This window comes from Urocitellus parryii, chromosome 3, assembly GCF_045843805.1.
Source record: "Urocitellus parryii isolate mUroPar1 chromosome 3, mUroPar1.hap1, whole genome shotgun sequence".
Lineage (NCBI taxonomy): Eukaryota > Metazoa > Chordata > Mammalia > Rodentia > Sciuridae > Urocitellus > Urocitellus parryii.
The window spans coordinates 667,477-691,799 of NC_135533.1; the positions used below are offsets into that span (position 1 = coordinate 667,477).

General features: G+C 49.1%; 2 protein-coding genes across 5 annotated transcripts in view; both read left to right on the forward strand.

Moving 5' to 3' along the window:
- Esyt2 (extended synaptotagmin 2) overlaps window positions 1–3,638 on the forward strand; it is a 77,432-nt gene extending 73,794 nt beyond the window's left edge. For all 4 annotated transcript variants that reach the window (XM_026380005.2, XM_026380002.2, XM_026380004.2 and 1 more), the window contains 3 exons: window positions 68–173; window positions 874–923; window positions 1,026–3,638. In XM_026380005.2, the coding sequence (XP_026235790.2) occupies window positions 68–173; window positions 874–923; window positions 1,026–1,071 (202 nt within the window). In that variant the 3' untranslated portion in view covers window positions 1,072–3,638. The remainder of the gene's footprint in view (window positions 1–67; window positions 174–873; window positions 924–1,025) is intronic.
- An 11,015-nt stretch (window positions 3,639–14,653) lies between these two features.
- Ncapg2 (non-SMC condensin II complex subunit G2) overlaps window positions 14,654–24,323 on the forward strand; it is a 58,915-nt gene continuing 49,245 nt past the window's right edge. Inside the window, exons 1-5 of the mRNA XM_026380006.2 lie at window positions 14,654–15,062; window positions 15,791–15,931; window positions 17,488–17,604; window positions 22,443–22,631; window positions 23,722–23,836. Coding sequence (XP_026235791.1) covers window positions 17,527–17,604; window positions 22,443–22,631; window positions 23,722–23,836 — 382 coding nt within the window. The 5' untranslated portion in view covers window positions 14,654–15,062; window positions 15,791–15,931; window positions 17,488–17,526. The remainder of the gene's footprint in view (window positions 15,063–15,790; window positions 15,932–17,487; window positions 17,605–22,442; window positions 22,632–23,721; window positions 23,837–24,323) is intronic.

The following is a 24,323-nucleotide window of genomic DNA, read 5'->3' on the forward strand; positions in this document are numbered from 1 at the left end:
GAAATGCCATTTTAACTGAAACACACAGAAGTGTGGAGAAAGTTGGTAAGGCCCTGTGTCCCCTCAGCTTTGACTTCAGCGTGTCACTCCCTGAGGTGCAGAGGAGAACCCTGGACGTGGCAGTGAAAAACAGTGGCGGCTTCCTGTCCAAAGATAAGGGACTTCTTGGCAAAGTAAGTGTCCAGAGCCTGGCGTGTTGCTGTGCCTGGTGGTCCTCAGGCCCCACCCCGGGCAGGTCTGAGACCACACCCCAGCTATGAAGGGCTGCACAGGATAGAGTGCACTCCAAGGCATTTTAAGTTGTTCTCATTGTCTTTACAGTTTCAAATTATGGGATTATTAGTCATACCAGGAACCTTCAGTTAAAGAAAAGTTGGTTCTCAAGTTTTTAAATTTTTGTTCAGTACCACACTGAAAGAAAACATGGCTGGAGATTAGCTCAGAGGCAGAGCACTTGCCTAGCATGTGTGAGGCCCTGGGTTCAATCTCCAGGACCTCAAAACAAAATAAAAATGAAAAAAAAAAAACACAAATGAAATGTTCTGTACAGCTCCACCTTCTCAACTGATTGCACAGTCCCTCTTCCAACCAGTGGTGGCTTCATCTCGGAACTCCTTGCCATCTTTGTCCCTGGTCACATTAGTTTCTGCATGTGGTTCCGTATTCTCCACCAGTACACGTGAAGGTGAAGTTAGGGAAGGGAGCTCTGGACTGCAGACACCACTGGTGGTGCAGCACAGGGAGCCCACATTAGGTACGACGCTGTTGATGGCACACTGGCCAGGCCCCTTCGGTCAGCTCTTCTGGCTGCGGGAAGGAGCCCTTGCATGCAGGACTTTCTCTGCCATGCTCACAGACACTTCTCGCCCACAGGTGCTAGTTGCTTTGGCATCTGAAGAGCTCACCAAGGGCTGGACCCAGTGGTGAGTGGCCTTCCCCCACAGCCGGGTGGAGCTGGTGGAGTGGGCGCAGTCCTGGGTGCTGGCTGGGGCCTGACCTGTGTGCCCTGCCTCTGTGCTCCCCAGGTACGACCTCACCGAGGATGGCGTGAGACCACAGCTGGTTACGTAGCCCCATGGACACGAGGGTGACCTGGGGCCTGCTGCCTCTGTCCAATCGTACCTTCCTGCAGACGTACCAATGCTATTTTTATAATTTCATGTACTTAGTTATGCCTACCTTGATGATTTTATAAAACTGTCGACATTTTAGGCAAACGTGGCCAATATGGTCGTTGAATGTACTGGGTTCCTTCTGTGCTTCGCCCGGCCTGCCACGAGCAGCAGGGCTGGCGTTGCTGCCCAGGGAGCGCTGACCCTCTGGGCCAGGCCTTGTTCGTCCACCTCTGAGGTGCCCTGTGCTGTGTAAATAGACTCTATTTTTTATAATCTTTACATGCTGGCTTGGATTCAGAAGAAAGTGGATCAAAGAAATACATATTTTCTTCTAAAACTTGTTAAATTCTTGTGACAAATAATCATTTTCATCTTTGCAGCAGAAAGTTCACAGTGACCTATTTTGTCGTGTTTCTTTTTAAAAAGAAAATTTAGAAAGATTATCAAGTATCTTTATTATAAATGATAATTATCCATTATAAATGATAAAAGAAAGTATTCAGAATGTCAATGTTTTCATAAATACAAAGATGTACTATTGAGCAGTCAAGAGAAGGGCTTGTAAGGAGAAGTGCTGTGTGCCCGAGTGACAGAAAAGGTGGAGAGAGCTGTGGCAGTCCACAGACGTCTGTTTAATTGCTTATTGCAGCTGGTTCATGCAGCAGTGCAAAGATGGACACCTGAGGCTTTCCTGAAAGTGAGGCTTCCCCTGTGTGTCATGGTCCCCAGATGGTGATGGAGGCTGGTTGTGAGGGACATTGGGTCAGGTGGGGAGCTGATGACTGAAAAAGCCTGATGACTGGCCTGTTCACGTGAAGCAGAGCCCAGCTTTGCCACTCTGCCAGAACACAGGGCCCCACAGGACCCAGGGAGCTCTCCCACTGCCCGCGCTGAGGCCGTGCGGCCCAGCGCTGCCTGGGGCTCCTCCCTTTGTGCCAGTGCTGACCTGAGTAATGGGGTGTTGTCGTGCAGTCCTTATTCGGGCTTCCTTTCTGTTTAGGTGATCAGAGCACGTTGTAGACTCTCGTGTTCCCAAGCCTGGTCCCAGGCTTGGCTGTGGTGGTGTGAGTCATGCAGGCCTGCCAAGGGTGCACCGTGCAGAGCGGCTGCTCATCTGTCCCAGGCGGCAGGACGGGAGGAGAGAGGGCTGCCCTGGCTGTGGGAACGCGCAGAGCTCCTCGTGCCAGTGGGAGAGTGTGCAGTGTGCTTCCTGGGCCGGGAGCTCGCTCGACCAGACATCCCAAAGTGCCTGTGGCTGACGCCGACTGTTACTGCTCCTCCTGTCCACCACATGAGTTTCTTTCCGTGTATGGCTCACATTTTTCTCCACGGTGAATTTGTAGTGGAGTCTGTAGCTTTGGCTCACGTTGCCTTTCACCGTAGGACCAGTACAGTCCCACTGCCTCCTGTCTGCTGACACTTTCCCCTGAAGCCTGTCAGTCACCCCAGTTCTTACCAGGACTGTCCTGGGAAGAAGTTCATGTGTCACACACACGTGACCTATATGTACACAGAACATTTAATTGTATTTTAGTAGCCAGAGAGCAGTAAAATCTTATTAATATCTAGTTGTTTCTTGGTATTTAGGTGTTTTTTTTGAAGATTTTTTTTTTAATTGTTGAAAAATTTGGTCTACTGAAGGCTTCTATTCCACTGTGTGAAGGGGAAGATGCATCAGAATTTTCACCAACGTCCTACACATCTGGGCTTTGCACTTTTAATTGCTTCACTTAATAGAATAAAATGCTTTATTTAAGCAGCTAGGCAAAATGAATGCAGTGAAGGGCAGAGAGCCTGGAGGAGGCCAGGTGGGCAGCAGGACACGCTGCCCTCTGCTGCCGTGAGTGGGGAGAGCTGTTACCCAGGGTTTCGGTATGAGGTCCCCACCGGCAGGTCCTGAGACCTCTGGGAAGGAAGGGGCCGGGCTATAGTGCAGAGCTTACCCACATGTGGGTTTCGTGCCCAGCGCAGGAGAAGGGCAAGGGAAGACCTCAGGCAGTGTGTGTCTCCCTGACAGCTCTGTCACAGCACGTGGGGAAGGCGGGCTCCACACCCAGGGTCTGACCGGGGAGGCACCTGGGTTGTCCTCAGAATGTTAGCTCTGGGTTTCTAACAATTGATTTGACTACGGAAAGCCAAACCAATGGAGGAGAATTAGCTCAGATGAAATTTGAAGTGCAGTTCCTTTGGCTTGTGCCCGTGGTTTGCCCATGCCCTGCCTTAAAGTGGGAAGGTGTTGTTTACAAGTGCCAGCCTGAAACAGGAGCGCCTTGGAGGTGGTTTACACAGTTTATGTCTGCACTCTGAGGAGAGGTCAGTCCTGCCCCAGACCTGAAGGCCAGTGCTCCTAGACCTGGCAGCTGTGGGTTCATTCTCTGGTTGCTGCAGAATTCTGCTCCAGCCGGATGGTCTGCCCCGGTGGAGGGTGGCGAGGGCCTGTCAAACCATAGGAAGTCCTTTTTGCTTAACCAGCTTCACATGACAGTGCATGTATTTATTCAATAAAGCTTTTACATTATCTCACTTGTGACTTGTTTTTCCTTTGTCTTTTGAAATGAAATTGTTACTGCGGTACCAAATAACTTGGAAAATAAGTCCCGACACGTGTGAATTCACTTCCCCGTGGATTTGATTTTCAGATCACTGGGTATTGGTCCTCCTATTCCCGTCTAGTTTGATTCCCCTCTGCCTAGTTTATTTGACTCAGTTTGGAAAGCAGCTCTTCTGAAGGGCAGTCACGAGCAGGAAAAGCAGACCCTGAGTGAACTTTCTAACCAGAGCACCAAGCGGTCAGGAGACAGAAGCCGCTAAGGGTGTTGGAGTGCTCTTGGGAGTGCTGGGGTGTCTGTCCTGACCACAGAACTGGATGGCCTGAGGGGTACTTGGTAGTCTTCTCTTCGCTTCTCAGAATGTAAGTTTGCTTCTTTACTCACTGCTCATCTGCCGTCTTGATAATGCCTTTCTCTCTCTCTCCCTCTCTTCCTGTGTTGTGGGCATCAGACCCAGAGCCTTAGATATGCCAGACAGGGGCTCAGCCACGGAGCCCCACATGCTCAACACTGTCTTTGTCACCACTCAGACCTTCCTTCTGAGCTCAAGGCCAGTTGGTCCACCTGCCTCGTGGCATCCGTCTGCCTGGATACTCGTGTTGTCTCCTGCTGTCCGTCTGGACAGCACCTGTCGCTGCTCTCTCCTGTGGCAGATGTCTAGTCCTTGAACCCCAGCTTTAGAGTGTCCCCAGCCCAAACCCAGCCCTTCCTCTTGACAACTCCTGGGTTCAGCCTTTTCCCCTCCTCTCCCCCTCCCTTTGCCACCAACCGTCAGAGGGATCTTTCAAAACCCTCCACTCTGCTGTTCTCCATTGCTCTTCACAGTAACAACCCAGAGCACTACAGGGCTCTGGGGCCTGCCACTGTCCCAGCCGGTTTCCTCGGCGGTCCCTCCCCTGAGTTCACCTGCCCCCACTGCCAGGCACACTCCCTGAATGGGACTGGCCTGCTGGCTTCACTGCCCTTCAGCTCCCAGCTTAAGGACAGTTTGTGGTTCCGCAGGGCGCCTGATCATCGCCGTTCCCTTCTCAAGCGGCTTCCTGTTGCAGACTCGGCTGCCTGAGGTTTACTGCAGACTCTCCTGCGGGAAGCTCCCAAGGGCAGGGATCACTTGAGTGTCATTGAAATCCTTTCCTCATGGCCATTCTTGGCACAGAGTCAGTGCACCAGATATCTGTTGAATAAATGCTGTACACAGTTTGGCAGACCGAACATAACATTCATTTGTCTTAACAAGTTTTGATTCAAAGAAAGATAGAAACCTATTGACAGCCTTCAGTAAGGATGAAAGAAATGTACTGGTAAGCATAGTGCTACTGTTGAAACCAAAAGGAACAGAAATGTACTGGTGAGCACAGTGCTACTGTTGAAACCAAAAGGAACAGCTGAGGCAAAAAAGTGGGAGATAGCCAGGAAGTCTGTCTGCGTGCGTGTGTGCGTGCGTGTGTTTTCTGAACTCTTGGGTAATTCGATTTAAAAATGAATAGATTATCTTTAAATTTTTGTTATGAGGGAGAGTCGCTTTCAGATCCAAGATTGTCTGCCTGAAAAACCCAAGAAAATAATCTGAAAACTCTTGGATTTAACAATAATAAAGAGGTCAGTGAAGAAATGTACAAACAAGTCTGTGGGTCTTATATGCTAATATTAATGGCTACTAGAAAATATCATGGAAAAAGCTGCACATCAGTGAAAACCAGCAGCCACCGAAGGAGGGAGGAATGGATCTATTGCTCTCCAGAAAGTCCCATCTCCAAAGAATTTTTACTATGTAAACTGTCTGGGTCCTGGGAAAACTCTCTCCAGAGTGTTTGTCAGAAACAGTAGCTTTGGGGGCTGGGGACATAGCTCAGTTGGTGCTTGCCTCATGTCCACAAGGCCCTGGTTCAGTCCCCAGCACCACCGAAAACACAACAAACGGTGGCTGTGTATAATCATAGTCCAACAATTAAAAAAAAGGAACCACTCAGTGGCAATTAACACTGCAGCTGCCTGAGTCCAGAGACCACTGGGACCAACAAGAGACTGATGGACACTTTAAAGGAGACCTGCGAGGAAATAGTGAAACACAGATAGCCACGAGGGGAGAAAGGCAGGAGGGACTCTCCTAAGGAAGTCCAGACGTTGGACTTGAGCAGAACACTAGATCAACTGTGTCACCCAAGGAATCCAGGGTGCTTCCCCGGCACCACATAAGAATAAATAAAATAAAGGTATTGTGTCCATCTATAACTAGGAAAAAAATTTTTAAAGGTGGGGGGATTGGGGTTGTGGCTCAGGGGTAGAGCGCTTGCCTAGTGTGCCTGAGGCACTGGGTTTGATCCCCAGCACCACATAGAAATAAAGAAAAGGCACTGAGTCCATCTACATCTAAAAAAAAATATTAAAAAAAAAAAAAAGGAATCCAGGGTGCTGTGCTGAAGAACTGGAAGGGTGGTCAGAAGGGTGCCTCACAAAGCCATGTCAACAAAGGCGGGCACAGCAGGAAACCTCCTGGGGCTCAGATTCAGTAAGTAGAACATGAATTTCAGTGGAGCTTAACAGACACTGGACGGACAGAAGGACCAGTCCACGAGATAATGTGTCTGAGGAGCCCAAAGCCACAGCCTGCAGAGGAAAGAGCAGGCACCAACTCCCAGGGGAGTCTGAGGAGGGAGCCAGGAGAGCAGCACCAGGAGAAATACTTCAGGAGCACTGAGCAAAAGGTTGAAATCAAAAATCCAGATTACAAAAAATTACCCCAAAAAAGTTTAAGATAGAAAAAATAGAAATAATGAACAAAACCACATTTGATAGAAAACTTTACCCACTAAGAAAACTCAAGGAGCTCTAAGTAGTGTAGACTTTAGAAAGAGCCTTGTCTGGGCACACCTCGTCAAGCTATGAGGGAAGGCTCCTACCAGCCCTGAGGACGAGAAGGCTGCTTCCGGGTCAGTCGCCATGGGTCCACCAGGAGCAGAGTCCAGGAGGACGTCTCACCCGACAGCAAGACGAAGGCGCTGTCAGACCCATGGGTGGTGATGGAACCAGGACCTGGTGCCTGCAGGAAAGTGCTCTACCTCTGAGCTACTCTCCCAGCCTCTTTTTTTTTTAATCATTTTGAGGCAGCCTTGCTAAGTTGCCCAGGCTGGCCTGGAACTTGCAATCCTCCTGTCTCAGCCTCCCAAGTAGCTGGGATTATAAGCATGCACCACCACACCAGGCCAGATTTTTTTTTATAAAAATAATTTATTACTGGCCAGCATGCCCTGTAAGAAATATTGAAGGGTGCCTCTCACTTCATTGTCTTTGCATGTATTTATGGTCTTGAAGCACTCTCCATGGTGTCTGCTGTAGTCTGGAGGGTGGGGGGCGGGGTCCAGTGTCATAAAGCATGACATGCAGAGTCATGTCACGTCCAAACCTCAAGGCTGCCGCGTGAGACCTGGAGCAGGCCGTCATTCTCTGCACCTCCTGGTGCCTGTCAGTAAAGTGTGATAGCTGCCCTGCTTATCCAAAAGGAAGTGCCCAGGGCAAAATGAGACCCTTCCTGGGCTGGCACCCAGCCTGGGACCTCTCAGGCGAGGACAAGCAGCCTCGGCCTCACCCGCCAGCAGTGCTGTTCTTTCCTTTGTGCTCTGTTCCCCTTCCCCACAGTGACCCTCTGGTTTCCCTGCCCCTGGCCACATGTCCAAGAACCAGTGCCTCTCCTGCCCACCCCCTGAGGTCAGAGCTGTCACCTGGTTCCTCCGTGGTGGCTCCATCTGCACAGTGCACCATGCAGCGAGCCAGTGCTCTTGGTGGCTATTCCACTCATCCCAGCACAAATCTCCTGCCTTCATTGTCCCACCCCACGGTGAAGCTGGGGACACCAGCACTCCAGGTCCCTGCCTGTGCCCTGGCCCTCCAGGGGGAGCTCGATCCAGTGTCTGGATCCCATTCTCAGCTTTGTGGAAGTGGAGTCAGTGGCTCCTGCTCCCTCTGGCTTCTGCGCGGACGTCATGTTTGTGAGGGGCAGGCGGTGTCTTAACAAGGTGAGACTGAAGTCTGGGGTGCAATGATTGGGACCAACCCTGGCCAGAAGTGGCCACGTCTACACCCCAGAAGCCCTAAGACCAGCCTGTGGCACAGTGTCCACCCATCCCTGTGCCACACCCATACCAGCGCACCCCATCCCTGCCCAGGACACCAGGCCGGCAGGAAGGACTTCTGCCCAGAGGCCTGCCTCCTCCCAAGACCCGCAGCTTGGTTTCTCCTCCCCCAGAATTAACCTCCTCCCCAGCAGCTCCACTGAGGATCCACAGGCCAGGCAGCAGTGCCAGGGCTGTCCCTAGGCAGGTGCTCACTCGGCTCCCGCCATCCTGCAGTGCAGGAGAGCCAAGTTCAGAGTCTCCCGAGAACTGTGACCACACTCGCACAAAATTACACAGCACACATACTCGATACACAACATACAGCATACAATATATACAACACACTGCCATACTCATACAACACACAGTACACAAGTCATACCCAGTACACAGATGCCACACTAGCAGACACAGCACAGCACACAGTGTGCAACACACACAACACAGCAATACATACAACACACGCTCAAAAGAACAGACATAATGCCACACCTGCCAGCACACACTTGGTATACCACAACACTCCACATTACATAATATGCACATAACACAAAATGTAGACTACACAAAACACAAGTCACACATAGCACATGTACTACACAACGTACATGGACAACACACACTAGATACACAAAATGCTGCCCAGTGCTCCCCTCACGTGGCAGTGTTGGAAACACGTACCTGCTGCATACCAGGCAGTGAGCACGGCAGTGAGGAGGCCTGTCCTCCAGATCAGGTACACACGTGCTCTGGGGTGTGTACTTGTGTAGGAGTGTACATGCACACATGCATAGGTGTGTGCACATCTGGTGTGTGTGACATTTGTGAGCGGGCATGGGGGTGTTTGGCTCTTCAAGACAGTGGTCCTCAGGGAGGCATCTGTCCTGGGCACAGTGAGGCAGAACCCTGGAGATGCGGTCCCAGGTGGGCTCTCTGAAACAGCTTGGTGGGACAGTGATCATCTGTCTTGGGAATCTGGTGGGGCCCGGGCGTCAGTGTGCCTCGCCTTGTGCCTTTGGAGTAGGGAGATTCTGAACACCCATTCTTTTTAAATTTTTGAATTTTTAAAATTTGTGCTGTCCAATGTTTATCAAATGGATCTTGAAGAGAATTATCAATTTTGTCAGTTTTTTGAATTTTCTGGGAATATCTCCTATGTATTGAATGTTCCCACTGTAGGTGCAGATGCTTCTTCTTTTTAAAGAGAGAGAGAGAGAGAGAGAGAGAGAGAGAGAGAGAGAGAGAATTTTTTTAATATTTATTTTTTAGTTCTTGGCGGACACAACATCTTTGTTGGTATGTGGTGCTGAGGATCGAACCCGGGCGGGACGCATGCCAGGCGAGCGCGCTACCGCTTGAGCCACATCCCCAGCCCCTGCAGATGCTTCTTGATAACGTTCCATTTCCCCTTTTCTAGCTACAAAGCCACATATTAGCTTTGTAAGGAACTCTCTATTTTATTAATGGTTGTTTCCTCTGTTTGTCATATTCAACTCCATTCTTACCTCCCTTTCTATCGACTTTAGATCTGTTTTTCCTCTTGTACCTCTTGAGTTGAACAACAACTTATTTGCCATCTTTCTTTTAAAAAATTAGATTTACTTAATTTTTTAGAAAATATTTTTAGTTGTATGTAGACACAATGCCATTTATTTATTTGTTTGTTTATTTATTTATTGTGGTGCCGAGGATAGAACCCAGTGCCTCACGCATGCTAGGCAAGTGCTCTATGGAGCCACAACCCTAGCCCCAAGGCTGTAATTTAACCCTACATATTGCTTTAGCTGCATCTCCCAATTTTGACACATTCTTTGATTGCGATCTGGATTTACACATTGTCACTAACCTTGCAACTGTGTTCCCTGAGTTGCTCGGGACCTGTCTGCCCCTGCCTCCTCAGGGCTGGCCTGACAAGGCCAGTTGGTAGGGAAGCTGGAGCCTTTGTTGTGACTTGATCCTGGTCAGCTTTTGTAATCTGTGTGGATTTAGTAATCATCCACATCTCTCCTTGTTGGGGGCAGGATTTCTCACGTGTAAGTATAAACAATGTCAAATGTAATTTTGGAGCAGTTCTCAGCTCTTGGCAAAACTGAGGACAAGGAGCAGAGATCACATGCATCCTGCTCCCACACACGCACAGCCTCCATAGCCAGCATCTGCTGCGAGAAGATCTTCTGGCTGAAGAAGCCAGCACCTACATCGACACATCCCATCAGAGGCCATGCTTGCATTGGGCAGCCTGGGAGGCAGGTGCCGAGCAGCACCACTGTACTAGGATCCTCTGTGCTCCCCTGTTCTTGTCCTCCGCCCCTGGCCACACTGGGCTTTGCTGTCAGATGGTATGCATGCTTCCAGACTGGATTCTGTGACCTACCAATGCGCATTTACATTTCCTCTGTCTTTCCCTAGCTTATTAGCCCATTTCTTTTTAGTGCTGAATGACATTCACTCACTGAAAGGTCTCCTGGTAGCTTCCAAGTTTGGGCAATATGAATAAAGCTGCTGTAAACATTTGTGTGCCTGTGGTTGTGTGGACTCAGGGCCAACACCTCCTGTCTGGAGTCTGCTGGAACATGGTGACTCTCACAAAGCCTTTCTCTGGCTGAGGCAGGCGTGTGGCAGGAGCAGCCCCAGACACAGCCCCTGTTGCTGCAAAGGTCTTGCACACTGTGGTCACTTGCTCAGGCAGCTGCCCCATCCCTGCCCACTCCCCGCTGTGATTCAAATCCCCAGTGTGGCACACCTGGGGTCTCCTTCTCTCCTCTGGCTGGCCATGCCTTGCTACATCAACTTCCTAGTAGTCCACCCATCATTTTATACTACTTGTTTAAGTGATATTTTTGATGTATTGAGTTACATAATACCCAGCTGCATTTTGCTCACATTGTTTCTCTGGGCAGGACTGGCTCCTCTGGTGGCAGTTCCACTTCAGTCTCATCAAGACCTTTAGGCTCCAGTGCCGAAAACAAAGGCCTGCCCAGACACTTAGGGCATGAGAAAGTGTGGCCCAGGAGTGGGCTGTCCTCACAGGGCAGGTAAGGCAGGTGGCTGCTTGCAGTGCACGTGGTGTGAGGCTTTAGGAGCTGGGGAGGAGTGCAGAAGCAGGAAGGTGGAGCAGGAGAGGAGGTGGGCTGGGAGGACATGCTCTGGAGGGGGCAGGCTGGCTTCTGGGGCTCCCTCTCTACTTCCTGGGAAGGAAGCAGAAAACCTGGGAAGACAGGCCCTGCCTGAGGCGCTGACCCATGCTGCAGCAGTGGCTGCACTCGCCTGTCACTACAGCAAATGGGGGCTGTGGTCTACTGGGCGGCAGGCTCCCCTCCACCAACAGGAGGGAGGGGGATCTGAAAAGATGCACCATCTTGTCTTAGTGTTTTGTGCTACAATACAATTCCTGACTCTGTAATTTGTCCATTATTAAAATAAAATGGGGGGAAGCATTGGGGATGGACCTCACTGGTGCTCTGCCACTGAGCTATATCCCCGATCCTTTTTATTTTGAGACAGGGCTTAAGTGGTTGAAGCTGGCTGGCTTCAAACTTGTGATCCTCCCTCTTCAGCCTCCCAAGTAATTTGGATTACAGAAGTGCACCACCACACCAAGCTGAGACTGAGTGATTTACGAAAAACTAAAATTTATTTCTTCCCCTTCTGGGACTGAGAAGTGCAAGCTCAAGGCACCAGCAGGCTCCCTGTCTGGTAAGGGTCCCACTTGCAAGAGGATACTTCTCCTCACATGACAGAGAGCAAAATGGCAAAGGGGCAGACTCCCTGATGACCTCTTGTAAGGGTACCTTATCCTGCCCAGTAGGGAGGTGCCCTCCAGGCCTGGTCACCTTTCATAGGCCTCTTCCCAACAATGTCACATTGCAACACAGATTCCTACAGGGGACACACTCAAACCTGTGTTAGTGTTTTAGTCAGCTTTTTCGCTGCTGTGACTAAAGGACCCAACCAGAACAACTGTAAAGGAGGAAAGGTTTACTTGGGGGCTTACAATTTCTGAGATCTTCGTTCATAAAAGGCCAGATCCATTCCTCAGTGTTCTAGGTGAGGCCGAACATCATGGTAGAAGAGTGTGGCAGAGGGAATCATCTCACATGATGATCAAAAAGCAGAGAGAGACTCCATTGGCCAGACACAAATATACACGCCAAGCCACACCCCAATTCCCACCTCCTCCAGCCACACCCTACTACTTCAGTTACCACTCAGTTAATCCCTATCAGAGGATTAAGTCACTGATTGGGTTAAGACTCTTTCAACCAATCATTTCTCCTCTCAACTTTGTTCTTGCACTGTCTCACATGTGAACTTTTGGGGGATACCTCACATCCAAACATAACAGTCAGCTTTGCTCTCTGTGACCAAAATACCTAACAAAAACAATTTAGAGGGAGAAGTTTATCTGGGCTAATGGTTTCAGAGGTTCAGTCTATGGTCAGCCAACTCCACAGCTCTGGGCCCAAGGTGAGACAGAACATCATGGCAGAAGGGTGTGGGGAAGGAAAGCAGCTTAGGACAGGCAACAAGGAAGCAGAGGAACAAGATATATAATCCCCAAGGCACATCCCCTAGAGACCTACTTCCTCTAGCCAAGCCCACCTGCCTTAGTTAACACCAGGTTAGGCCATTCAAATGATTACTCTATCACTTGGATTAACCCACTGATCAGGTTACAGCTCTCATAATCTAATCATTTCACCTTTGAGCATTCCTGCATGGCCACAGGTTTTTTTTTTTTTTTTTTTTTGCAGGGAGGGGTGCACCACAGCCAAACCCTAAAAATCCATAGCAGTGTGCTATTTTTCAATGGTTCATATTCTTCTAGATCTTTTTTTGGACAGGGTTAACTGTAATTTGGCTGACTGGCTTGACAGTGAGGTCTGCATTCAACAAGTGGGTTATTTAGAACATATCCTATAAATTTAGTGATTTCAATCTGTAGTTGTACAAGGTCTGACAAAAACATTTATACCCAGTAGTGAGTTTTTAACTTTAAAAAACTGTATTGGCAAATATGCCTTCAAACGAAGAGCAACAGACATCACAAATGTACCTGGGTAGTGGTTTTTGGTAAATTTCCTAGAAACAGGAAAAGGGAATGACCCCAAGTGTCTGGGTAAAACATCTGGGAAGTCCAGTGGTTTCTAAGGCTCTGCTTTAAACAAAAGTTGGAAAAACCGATCAAGTTTTTAGCTGACAAAAACTAAATAAAAGGAATCAACGACAGGCAGAAAGATGTTATTTAAGTAAAATATTGTGCAAAGAACTGACAGACATCATAGAGCCTCTTGGGGGTATGGGTTCCTAACGCACCTGTGGGTCCCCCTTGCACTTGCTCAGCCATAATTTCCCCTTCCTCCCCTCCTCACTCATCCTCTTCCTTTTCATCCTCCCTTTCTCTCAGGTTCTTCCTCCTACCTTTTCCTCCCTCTCCCTGCCCCTCTCCTCGTCTCAACTCCTCCCCTCCCCATCCTCCCACCCCTCTTCCCGCCCCTCCCCGTCTCAACTCCTCCCCTCCCCATCCTCCCAGGCCTCTTCCCTCCCCTCCCTCCTTCCTCTTCCGGCCCCTCTCCTCTCCAACTCCTCCCCTCCCCATCCTCCCAGGCCTCTTCCCGCCCCTCCCCCCTCCACTTCCCGCCCCTCTTCTCTCCAACTCCTCCCCTCCCCATCCTCCCACCCCTCTTCCCGCCCCTCCCTCCTTCCTCTTCCGGCCCCTCTCCTCTCCAACTCCTCCCCTCCCCATCCTCCCAGGCCTCTTCCCGCCCCTCCCTCCTTCCTCTTCCGGCCCCTCTCCTCTCCAACTCCTCCCCTCCCCATCCTCCCAGGCCTCTTCCCGCCCCTCCCTCCTTCCTCTTCCGGCCCCTCTCCTCTCCAACTCCTCCCCTCCCCATCCTCCCAGGCCTCTTCCCGCCCCTCCCCCCTCCACTTCCCGCCCCTCTCCTCTCCAACTCCTCCCCTCCCCATCCTCCCACCCCTCTTCCCGCCCCTCCCGGCCCCTCTCCTCTCCAGCTCCTCCCCTCCCCATCCTCCCACCCCTCTTCCCGCCCCTCCCGGCCCCTCTCCTCTCCAACTCCTCCCCTCCCCATCCTCCCACCCCTCTTCCCGCCCCTCCCCGTCTCAACTCCTCCCCTCCCCATCCTCCCACCCCTCTTCCCGCCCCTCTCCTCTCCAACTCCTCCCCTCCCCATCCTCCCAGGCCTCTTCCCGCCCCTCCCCCCTCCACTTCCCGCCCCTCTCCTCTCCAACTCCTCCCCTCCCCATCCTCCCACCCCTCTTCCCGCCCCTCCCGGCCCCTCTCCTCTCCAACTCCTCCCCTCCCCATCCTCCCACCCCTCTTCCCGCCCCTCCCGGCCCCTCTCCTCTCCAACTCCTCCCCTCCCCATCCTCCCAGGCCTCTTCCCGCCCCTCCCCCCTCCTCTTCCCGCCCCTCTCCTCTCCAACTCCTCCCCTCCCCAACCTCCCAGGCCTCTTCCCGCCCCTCCCCCCTCCACTTCCCGCCCCTCTCCTCTCCAACTCCTCCCCTCCCCATCCTCCCAGGCCTCTTCCCGCCCCTCCCCCCTCCACTTCCGGCCCCTCTCCTCTCCAACTCCTCCCCTCCCCAACCTCCCAGGCCTCTTCCCGCCCCTCCCCCCTCCACTTCCGGCCCCTCTCCTCTCCAACTCCTCCCCTCCCCATCCTCCCACCCCTCTTCCCGCCCATCCCGGCCCCTCTCCTCTCCAACTCCTCCCCTCCCCATCCTCCCAGGCCTCTTCCCGCCCCTCCCCCCTCCACTTCCGGCCCCTCTCCTCTCCAACTCCTCCCCTCCCCAACCTCCCAGGCCTCTTCCCGCCCCTCCCCCCTCCACTTCCCGCCCCTCCTCAACTCCTTTCTTCCCTTCCTGCCCCTTCTCTTCTCTAACTCCTCCTCCCTTCTCCTACATCCCGCTTTTCCTCCTCCTCTTCCTTCCCTTCTTCTTGCCCCCATCCGCCTCCTCCACGTCCTCCGACGAGGAGACGGCAGGACACGTACCAGCGCGGTGACGTCAGCGCACGCACAGGCCGCGGAGGCCGGCCGGGTGCGCCCTATGGCCTCGAGACCCGGCCCGAGCTCGGCGGCCCGAGGCCACGCCCAGGAGGCGGGGCCAGAGAGCCTGCGCGCGCGGAAGTGTGGGTGGTACCACAGGTCTCCGCCGCAGCTCTCGCGAGAGCACCCTTAGATGACGCGCAGGAGGGCGGGCGCGCTAGGGCGCCGGCGGGTGTGTTTAAATCTGGTCCGAGCGCGGGAATCGGCGGGTCTGGCGCGAGGTGAGCACCGGGCGAGTAGCCGAGTGGGTCCACGGCCCGGTCCCAGGCGGGCGGGCGAGCAAGCAGCGCCACGCGGGCGGGTTGCCTCAGCCCTCTGCCCGGGGCCGCGATTGGCACTTGGGGTGCGGGGGCGGACGGGCCGCGGGCGAGTAGCCGCGGAGACCCCGACCACACCGGGAAGCGGAACCGGCCCTGGACCTGAGCCTGACCAGACGGCACCCAGCCCAGGACCGGGGGCTGACTCCGACGGGACCCCAGCCCTGGACCCAGGACTGACCAGAGAATACCCACCCTGTATTCAGGACTGACTCGGAAGGACCCCAGCCCTGGACCCAGGACTGACCAGAGAAATCCCACCCTGGACTCAGGACTGACTCAGATAGCACCCCAACCCTGGACAGGAGACTGTCTCGGACAGGATCCTAGCCCTCGACAGAGGACTAACCAGAGAAGCCTCACCCTAGACCCAGGACTGACTCAGACAGGCCCAGCCCTGGACTGGGGACTGACTAGAGGTATCCCAGCCCTGGACCCAGGACTGACTCAGATGAGATACTACCCCTGGACCCAGGACTGACCAGAGAAACCCCACCCTGGAACCAGGACTGACTCAGGACCCCAGCCCTGGACTGGGGACCAACTAGAGGTACCCCAGCCTGGGCCCAAGACTGACTTAGGCAGGACCCCAGCTCTGGACAAGGGGACTGACTAGAGATACTCTACTCTAGTCCTAGGGCTGAGCCATATAGGATCCCAACATTGGACCTCGGACTGACCAAAGACCCTGGGCTTGCTGAATCAGGCAGGACTCCAGCCTTGAAGCCAGGACTGACCAGAGAGTCCCTACACTAGACCCAGGACTCACTCAGGTAGGATACTGAACTGATCCAGACAGGACTCTGGACCTGGGATGATCTAGGGAAGATCTGTCCCTGAACCTGGGACTGACCTAGCAAGGACCCAGCTCTGGATCTGGGTCTGACTCAAATAGGACCCTGCCCTGGAACTGGAAAAAGTGACAAGAATCAGGTCAAAGGGGAGGGTCTCAGATCTGCCTGTCTGGGGCATGTGACTCCATGTGCTTACTGTATCTTATTGGATTGTTTAGTTTTCTAAAGCGGTGAATTGGTGCTAACCATTATTATTCTTCAAGCTTGTTGCTGGCCAGTCTCTGTTCCCTCTTCAGTTTCTTGGTCTGTAGGAGTTTTTGCCCATCATTCAACCACTTGAGTTGAGGGATTAGATAGCTGTATGTAGGTTTACATATGTGGGGACTCATCAGACTGAGGTTGTATTCTACTTTTGTTTGTTCACTTTAGAAATTAAAACCTAAGGCAGGGTTGTGGCTCAGCGGTAGAGTGCTCACCTAGCATGGGCGAGGCCCTGGGTTCAATCTCCAGCACCACATAAAAATAAACAAATAAAGATATTGTGTTCAACTACAAACTAAAAAAAAAAAAAAAAAGATGAAATTAAAAACTAGGATTATGTTAAGATGACTTCCTATTCTCAAAAGTATCACAAGTAATTTTCATATTGCACTATTTATAGCAATGCAAGTTATGTTTTAAATTTTTATGGCTTTCTTATTAGAGCATTATAATTGTACATAGTATTTAGGTTCATTTTGACAAAACAATACATACAAGCAATTTGATTTACATCCCCATTTTCCCCCTTTCCCTTCCCTCCTCCTTTTCCCATTCTCTCCTCCTTTACTGATCTTCCTGTCATTCCTAAAGTGAGGGGTTCTGTTGCAAATATGTTCCATCATTTGCTGTTACTTCATCTTTAGGTGACATATTTAGAGTAGGGCGTGGCTAGCAGTGGTGTAAATGTAAATAGGATTGATTGGGGAACCATATGCAGGAAGGAGGGTGCAGGGAGTCCCTCTGAGCTCTAATCCACAGGGGCAGGGAGGAGGGCGCTGAGGTTGGGCATGCCTAATGCACATCTAAACAAGTTTCCAGGTGTCCCCAGAGCCACCTGGTCCTCACTTGGAATAACAAGCTCATGCTGAATAATAAGAGACTGTAGGTAGGATCCTCCTGTTGGGAAAATGACCCTTTAGAAAGGAAGAATCTTCAGAATTCATCATTGGGGACCAACCTGTTCTGCTGTTGAGTTAACTCAGATCTACCTGAGCTGGCTTCTCAACCCTGAAAGGGATAGGAGGTGAGCTTCTTTGGGCCATTTGAATTTGTTCTTTCCTTAGTTGATAACTTCATTAACAACTGATAATGACATTATTGATATTATGTTGATAATATCCTCAGAGAAGAAAACATTTTTCAGATTATTATGCATTTTGTATTCTTAGAAACTATCTACCGTAGGTGGTACAGGAATTTAATACCAAATTAAATCTTGTTGGAAAAGATACATTTGCAAATGTAAGTTCTGGTATGCTTTTATTTTCCATTAGGGTTACAAAACAAATGCCATTTGAACAGTTTCATCCGTCATGGAAAAGCGTGAGACGTTTGTACAAGCAGTGTCTAAGGAGCTGGTTGGAGAGTTTTTGCAGTTTGTTCAACTTGACGTAAGTGGTTTGGCTTTATTGTGATGTTAAGGGTTAATATAAAGTTCCAAAATTATTATGTCCCTAAATGAGATACATTTATATCATCCTTAGGAAACAACCACTATTTTAAATAAGATAGCAAATTTTTTAGATTCAAAAGGCTGAGCTAAGTATAGAAGATAAACAGAAGTTAACCAGTTAGAGGATCAGTCGAACGGAGGGATCCCTTAGGACTGGAGAAGGCAGTTTGAACCTGGAGAGGTTCTGCAGGGCCAGAGTGCAGGTGTAAGGAGTGGAAGGGAAGGGGAGGCCCTCTTGGCTTTGGCAATAGACGTTTGTGTGTTTTGTATTAGGAGTGCAACACGTGTATTTAAAGTCCAAAAGACTGTTGTTGCAAACAGCATACCCCAATGTTCCTAAAACCACAGTTAGCTGAACTGATGATACATGTTAACATCAATTTAAATCAAAAGGTAAAAGTGGCTCTTGGGAGCACATCAGTGGCTTCCTGATGACAGGTGTTCCAAGGTGCCTTTCCTCCAGTGGCCCCTGTTGCTATGAGCATGTGCAGTGTTGCTTAGCAGCCAGTGGCATCTCAGTGGACTTCTGAATTATGCCTCATACTAATGAAGTGTTAGTTTTAGTTTATAATTAATCGGCTTTATTAACAATAAGTACCTGTGTAGCTCATAGTTAAAAAAATAAAAGTGGTATATGTAAGGTTATGTGTTGCTTGGTTTCATCAAATTCAGTGTTGAAATACCATTTTGTGTAACAAGGACAATTTCCCATATTTAATCTGATAAGAACTAAAGAAAGGACTTTCCAGGCACAGTGGCACATTCCTTAATCCCAGAGACTTGGGAGGCTGAGATAGAATTGCAAGTTCAAGGCCAGCCTCAGCAACTTAGTGGGACCCCGTCTTGAGAAAAAAATAAAAAACAGGGTTGGGTATGTAGCTCAGGGGCAGAGCACCCATGGGTTCAATTCCCAGTGCAAAAAAAGAAAGGTAGTATTGACATAAGTCAATTTGAGGTGACCTCTCCAAGGACAGTTAGTTCTGCTATGTATTTACACGTGCGTTGCTGACAATCATTGCATTCTGCAAAGTTGGTATGGCACATGCCTATAATCCCAGCAGCTTGGGAGGCTGAGGCAGGAGGATTACAAGTTCAAAGCCAGTCTCGGGGCTGGGGTTATGCCTCAGCGGTAGAGTGCTCGCCTAGCAATGTGAGTCACTGGGTTCAATTGTCAGCACCACATAAAGATAAATAAAGGTATTGTATCCATCTACAACTAAAAAAAAAAAAAGCCAGCCTCAGTAACAGTGAGGCCCTAAGCAATTCAGTGAGACCCTGTCTAAATAAAATACAAAATAGGGCTGGGGATGTGGCTCAGTGGTCGGGTGCTCCTGGTACCTCTCCCCCACAATACTGGAACCTGCTAAAATGGCAGTTTTATGCATGTTAAGTCACTAAGAAACATAAGTACTACACTAAGTGTGACATTTTACCTTAACAAATATTGGAATTTATAAGTGGAAGTGGGTGCCTACGCTTGCATGACATACCTGCCCCTCCTGTGTGCGGGAAGAGAACAAGAGAAGAGAGAAACAAAGACACTGCTAGCCTGAGGGACAAGCAGTGTGGCCGGGGATGGGGTGGTGAAGTGGAGGGACCTGTGAGTGAATGGGGTACTTATGCGGAGAGGCAGATGTGATGGACTTGGCTGCCAGGTACCCAAGGTGTGTGTTTTGCGTGATCCTGGTGGCTCCACTGAGCAAGGTACACTTTTCTGCATTTACCAGGTGTTTCTTGCTCATAAAATTTCTCACATTTTTTCTCAAATAGTTCCCTAACACATAGATAGCATTGGAATAAATTTCCAAACGTGTTATGGAAAACTGACTGTTCCCTGTGTTTTGTCCTCTTTGGAGACTCTCTGACAGGGAGGATACAGCACTGAGGAGTCATTTTTTTTTTTTTTTGATACAGCAAATTGAACCTAGGGATGCTCTACCACTGAACTACATACCCAACCCTGTTTTTTACTTTTTATCTCGAGACAGGGTCTTATAAGTGGTCCAGGCTGGCCTCAAACTTGGCGGTTCTCCTGTCTCAGCCTTCCAAGTAGCTATGATTACAGGTGTATGCCACCAGATTGGTGGGGATTCAGTCCTTCAACGGAGTTGTCAAGTGCTTCTGTGTGCCAGGCACTGCTCTGGGAGTTGGAGCTATGGTGCATGCAAAGCAGAGGTTCTGCCTGAATGGAGTTGATATTTCAGTTGCAGAAGGAGAGAAGCTAAGTATGTAAATTTACAAAGCAGGGAAGGGCAGGAGGGCTTGGTGATTAGAGAAGGCCTCTAGGAGGTGACATCTGACAGAGGTCTGAAGGGACCCTAGAGATTTGTAGTAATGGAGAGGCAAGGTACACTTGGGAAGGAGGAAGGCACAGGGTGAAGATGGAACTGTAGCCAGTTTAGGTCCTATAGAACCTTGTAAGTGGGAAAAGGGCCGCTTCCTCTGGAGCACCCATACAGAGGGGGATAGGTAAGGAGAGGGTATTAGTGTAGGGTGCCAGGGCTTGCCTAGTGAGGACTGGAAAGTGGCTTTGGGTATTGTGGACCTTGGTAGGAACGATTGGTGGAGCTGTGAGGTGGGCCCTAACTCATGAGGTTCAGATTCAGATGCACCTCCACACAAGTAGTGAAGGTGATGAGGCTCACAAGAAATACAAAGCTCCTGCGCAGGGGCCTTGTCCCAGGTGGAGCCGGGAGCATGTTGCCCAGGGACACAGGTTGACCCTTCCCTACAGGATCAGGAGGGAGGAAGGCCCCTGTTTCCTCCCTTCTCTTTCCTCTTAAAATAACTGCAAAGTTGAAGAGACGTGGCAAGAATGGTTCCAAGCACACTGAGACCTCCCAGTGGCTGCATTGCCACCTGTCCTCAGCCTTGTGTTCACACATGGTTTGAAAACACTGAGTCAGCTGTAGACCTCCTTACCCCCAAATTTAAGTATATATATTTTTAAAGTATTCCATTTTATAACCACATTAAGATCCTCAAGCTGGGTGCAGTGGGGCACACCTGTAATTCCAGCTGCTAAGGAGGCGGAGGCAAGAGGATCACAAGTTCAAGGCCAGCCTCAGTAACTTTGTGAGCCCCTGTCAAAATAAAATAACAGTGTAGGGGCTAGCTTAGTGGAAGAACCCTTGCCTAGCATACATGAAGCCCTGGGTTCTATCTTCAGCACCACAAATACACACAGAAAAGAATCTTCAAAATCTGAAATTTAACACTCCAGTAATACCTTTTTGTGCAGTACATATTCATAGTTCCACTATTGTCTTAGTAGTGTCCTTCTCTGCAGTCCTTCCTGAACCAGGCCCAGTCCAGAGTCATGTGTTTTCTTTAGCTGACATACTCTTTGGGTGTCTCTCCACCTTCCTGTTCTTTCCATAGCACTGAGGGTTTAAGAGTGCCTCTCTGTGGCTCTTGAGAAAACCCTTCCCTCTGTTTGTCTGATGTCTGAGCAGATCCAGTTTCTGCACCATTTCAGCAGCACTGTCAGAACCAGAGCATGCATCAGTCCAGTGTGGGTTGCTGGTGTCCATTAGTCTGCACTGGGGCTGCTGTTTTCCCTTCTTAAGCATCAGCAGCCTTTGGGGATATGTTGGCGCTACAGATGACCTGCTTCTCAGCAGACTTCCTGCCTGCTCATTTCTGCAACCTTTGAAAACCTTGCTGAGTCTTTGTGATAATGGTGGTAAAGTTGTGCATGTTTCATTACTGTTCACCTGCACTCTGCAGCGTGCCATTGCTACTAATGTAAGGTTTGTTATTATTTGTTATTAAGTTGGTATAAGTAATAGTACACTGTTGATTCTGACTTGGTAGGCAATGTCACCATATTGGTCCTCAGATTGTCCCAGAGTGGCTGCAGTAAGTCCCTTTAACTGGACTCTGTAGTTCTTTCTTTTTTCATGGTTCTGGGGGTTGAACTTGGAGCCTCACACATGTTGGATAACTGCTCTACCCCTGAGCTACATGCCTAGCCCTTTAAAAATTTTTTATTTTGAGACAGGATCTTGCTAAGTTGCCTTGACTAGCCTTGAATTTGCCAGTCCTCTTGTATCAGCCTCCCAAGTCGCTGCAGTGATAGATCTGTGCCTGCCTCAATTCTGTATCTTTTTGACAATGATGTATATTTGCGCTATTCAAGAGTAGGTGGGGACTTCTGCCCGGAGTGAGAGGAAATGGGTCCAGGGGATAGTTGGGGAAATCTGAAAGGGTCCCATTGGCTAAAGGAGAGATCACTGTCTAAGGAGGAGTAGAAGATGATTTTGAGGGTCCACATGAGGTTGGACATCAGAAACTGAAAGTAGAATCATTCTGCATGAGGTCGTTATTGTTTAGCATTCTTTAATGACCTAATTATAGGTCTGGAGTTGGTGAACATTTGAGGGGAAGGTTTTGCTAAGTGGGTGAAATTTAAACTCTAAAGATTAGATCCTAGGAAAGAACAAGAGGAAGAATTCACTCCATTCTAATTGATAGTACCTATACTTTTCTCCTTTTAGGCTTCTGAAGACTGAAGACTGTGACTACGCTTTTTTTTTTTTTTTTTTTTAGTTGTAGATGGACACAATATCTTTAATTTTTATTTATCTATTTATTTGTATGTGGTGCTAAGGATCGAACCCAGGGCCTCAGGCATGTGAGACAAGCGCTCTACCACTGAGCCACAACCTCAGCCCCAGTGTGACCATGCTTTTGTAACTAAGTTAACAACTTTTCTTTTGATGACATTTTGAAGAGTATACAGCTAACTTTTTATTTTTTGTGTTTATTTTACAGAAGGATGCCTCTGACCCTTTCAGCTTAAATGAGTTGCTAGATGAATTATCAAGGAAACAGAAAGAAGAATTATGGCAAAGATTGAAGAATCTGCTAACAGAAATGTTGTTGGAAAGCCCAGTGGATGGGTGGCAATTAGTGGATGTCCAGTGTCAAGATAGTATGGAGACAGATCATGGTCCAAAAGTGGTATGTTCTCTATTTTTTTTTTAGTTGTTGATAGACCTTTATTTTATTTATTTATATGCAGTGCTAAGAATTGAATCCAGTGCCTTACACATGCCAGGCAAGTGTGCTACCACTGAGCTATAGCCCTAGCCCCGGTACGCTATCTTTTAAAAATAAAAAATTACTCCTTTGAAGGGGTATTAAAAAAATACAGTATTTATTGTGCATTACTGATTTTTTTTTTTTTTTTTTGATGGGCGGGGGGAATGGGGATTGAACTCAAGGACACTCAAACATTGAGCCATATCCCTAGCCCAATTTTCATTTAGAGACAGGGTCTCACTGAGTTGTTAAGTGCCTCACTAAGTTGCTGAGACTGGCTTTGAATTTGTAATCCTCCTGACTCAGCCTCCTGAGTTGCTGGGATTACCCATGTGCACTACCATGCCCAGCTGTGGTTCTGGGTGTTGAGCCCAGGACCTTGTGCATAGTAAGCAAGCACTCTGCTGTTGGGGGCATCCCCAGCCTAGAAGCCAAGAACTCTAGAAGTCAGTTCTGTTTGTAGTTTTGCCTACGTCCCAGCCTGCTGTCTCGCACTTGCCATTGCTGTTTTAGGATTTTCAACTGTTGGGTATCAAACTCAGGGCCTCACACGTGCCAGGTGAGCACTCTACCACTGAATTCCATCCACAGCCCTAGGACAGCTGACTTACTCTGCTTCAGTTCAGTCATCAAAATAAGCCAGAAGTGGCTTGCTTTTAGTAATTTAGTATCAAGTTTCTTTTTCTTCTTCTTTTTTATAATATATATTTTTTTAGTTGTTGAGGGACCTTTATTTTCTTTATTTATTTAGATGTAGTGCTGAGAATTGAACCCAGTGCCTCACACATGCTAGGCAAGTCCTGTACCACTGAGCCACAACCACAGCCCCTCAAGTTTCTTTTACTTATTTATTTATTTTGTGGTGCTGGGATTGAACCCAGGGCCTCGAGCATGCAAGGCAAACACTTTAACAACTGATCTATATCCCTAGCCCTCAAGTTTCTTTTAAACATGAACTTTAAGTTGATTTGATACACTCATGCTTTGATTTTTTTTTTTTTTCATATAGAAAAAAAGCATAGAGATAATTCAGGCAATCACATCTGTGATTCTGGCTTCTGTGCCAGTGATCAATGAGAGTGAGAACTACGAGGCCCTCTTGGAATGTGCTATCATCTTAAACGGTAAGCGCCTCTAGTGTGAGTGGCCTTCTGTTTCAGCATTGTGGAAGCAAAATGGCTTAATGGCAAAGCTTACACTCAGAAAAGGAGTGTCCTATAAGTGCTGAGCAGCTTACAGTCTTGGCTCTGTGAAGGTGTTTCAGTGGTGAAGAGGAACAGTTTTGAATAGCTAATTGCTGTTATCGAGTCAAGAATGTCAGTCTTGACTCACTGGACTAGTGACCAAGAGCTTATTTGAAGGACAGTGTCTGATTATAAATTTGTCAGCTTGTGTTACTGTCAGATAAGTATCATTTGTCACCAAGGATTTGTGGCATTGATTTTTTTTTTAAATATTTTTTTAGTTGTAGATGGACATAAAACTTTTATTATTTTATTTGTTTATTTTTATGTGGTGCCGGGGATTGAACACAGTGCCTCACACATGCCAGGCAAGAGCTCTACCAGTGAGCCACAACCCCTGCCCCTGTGGCATTAATTTTTATTTTTT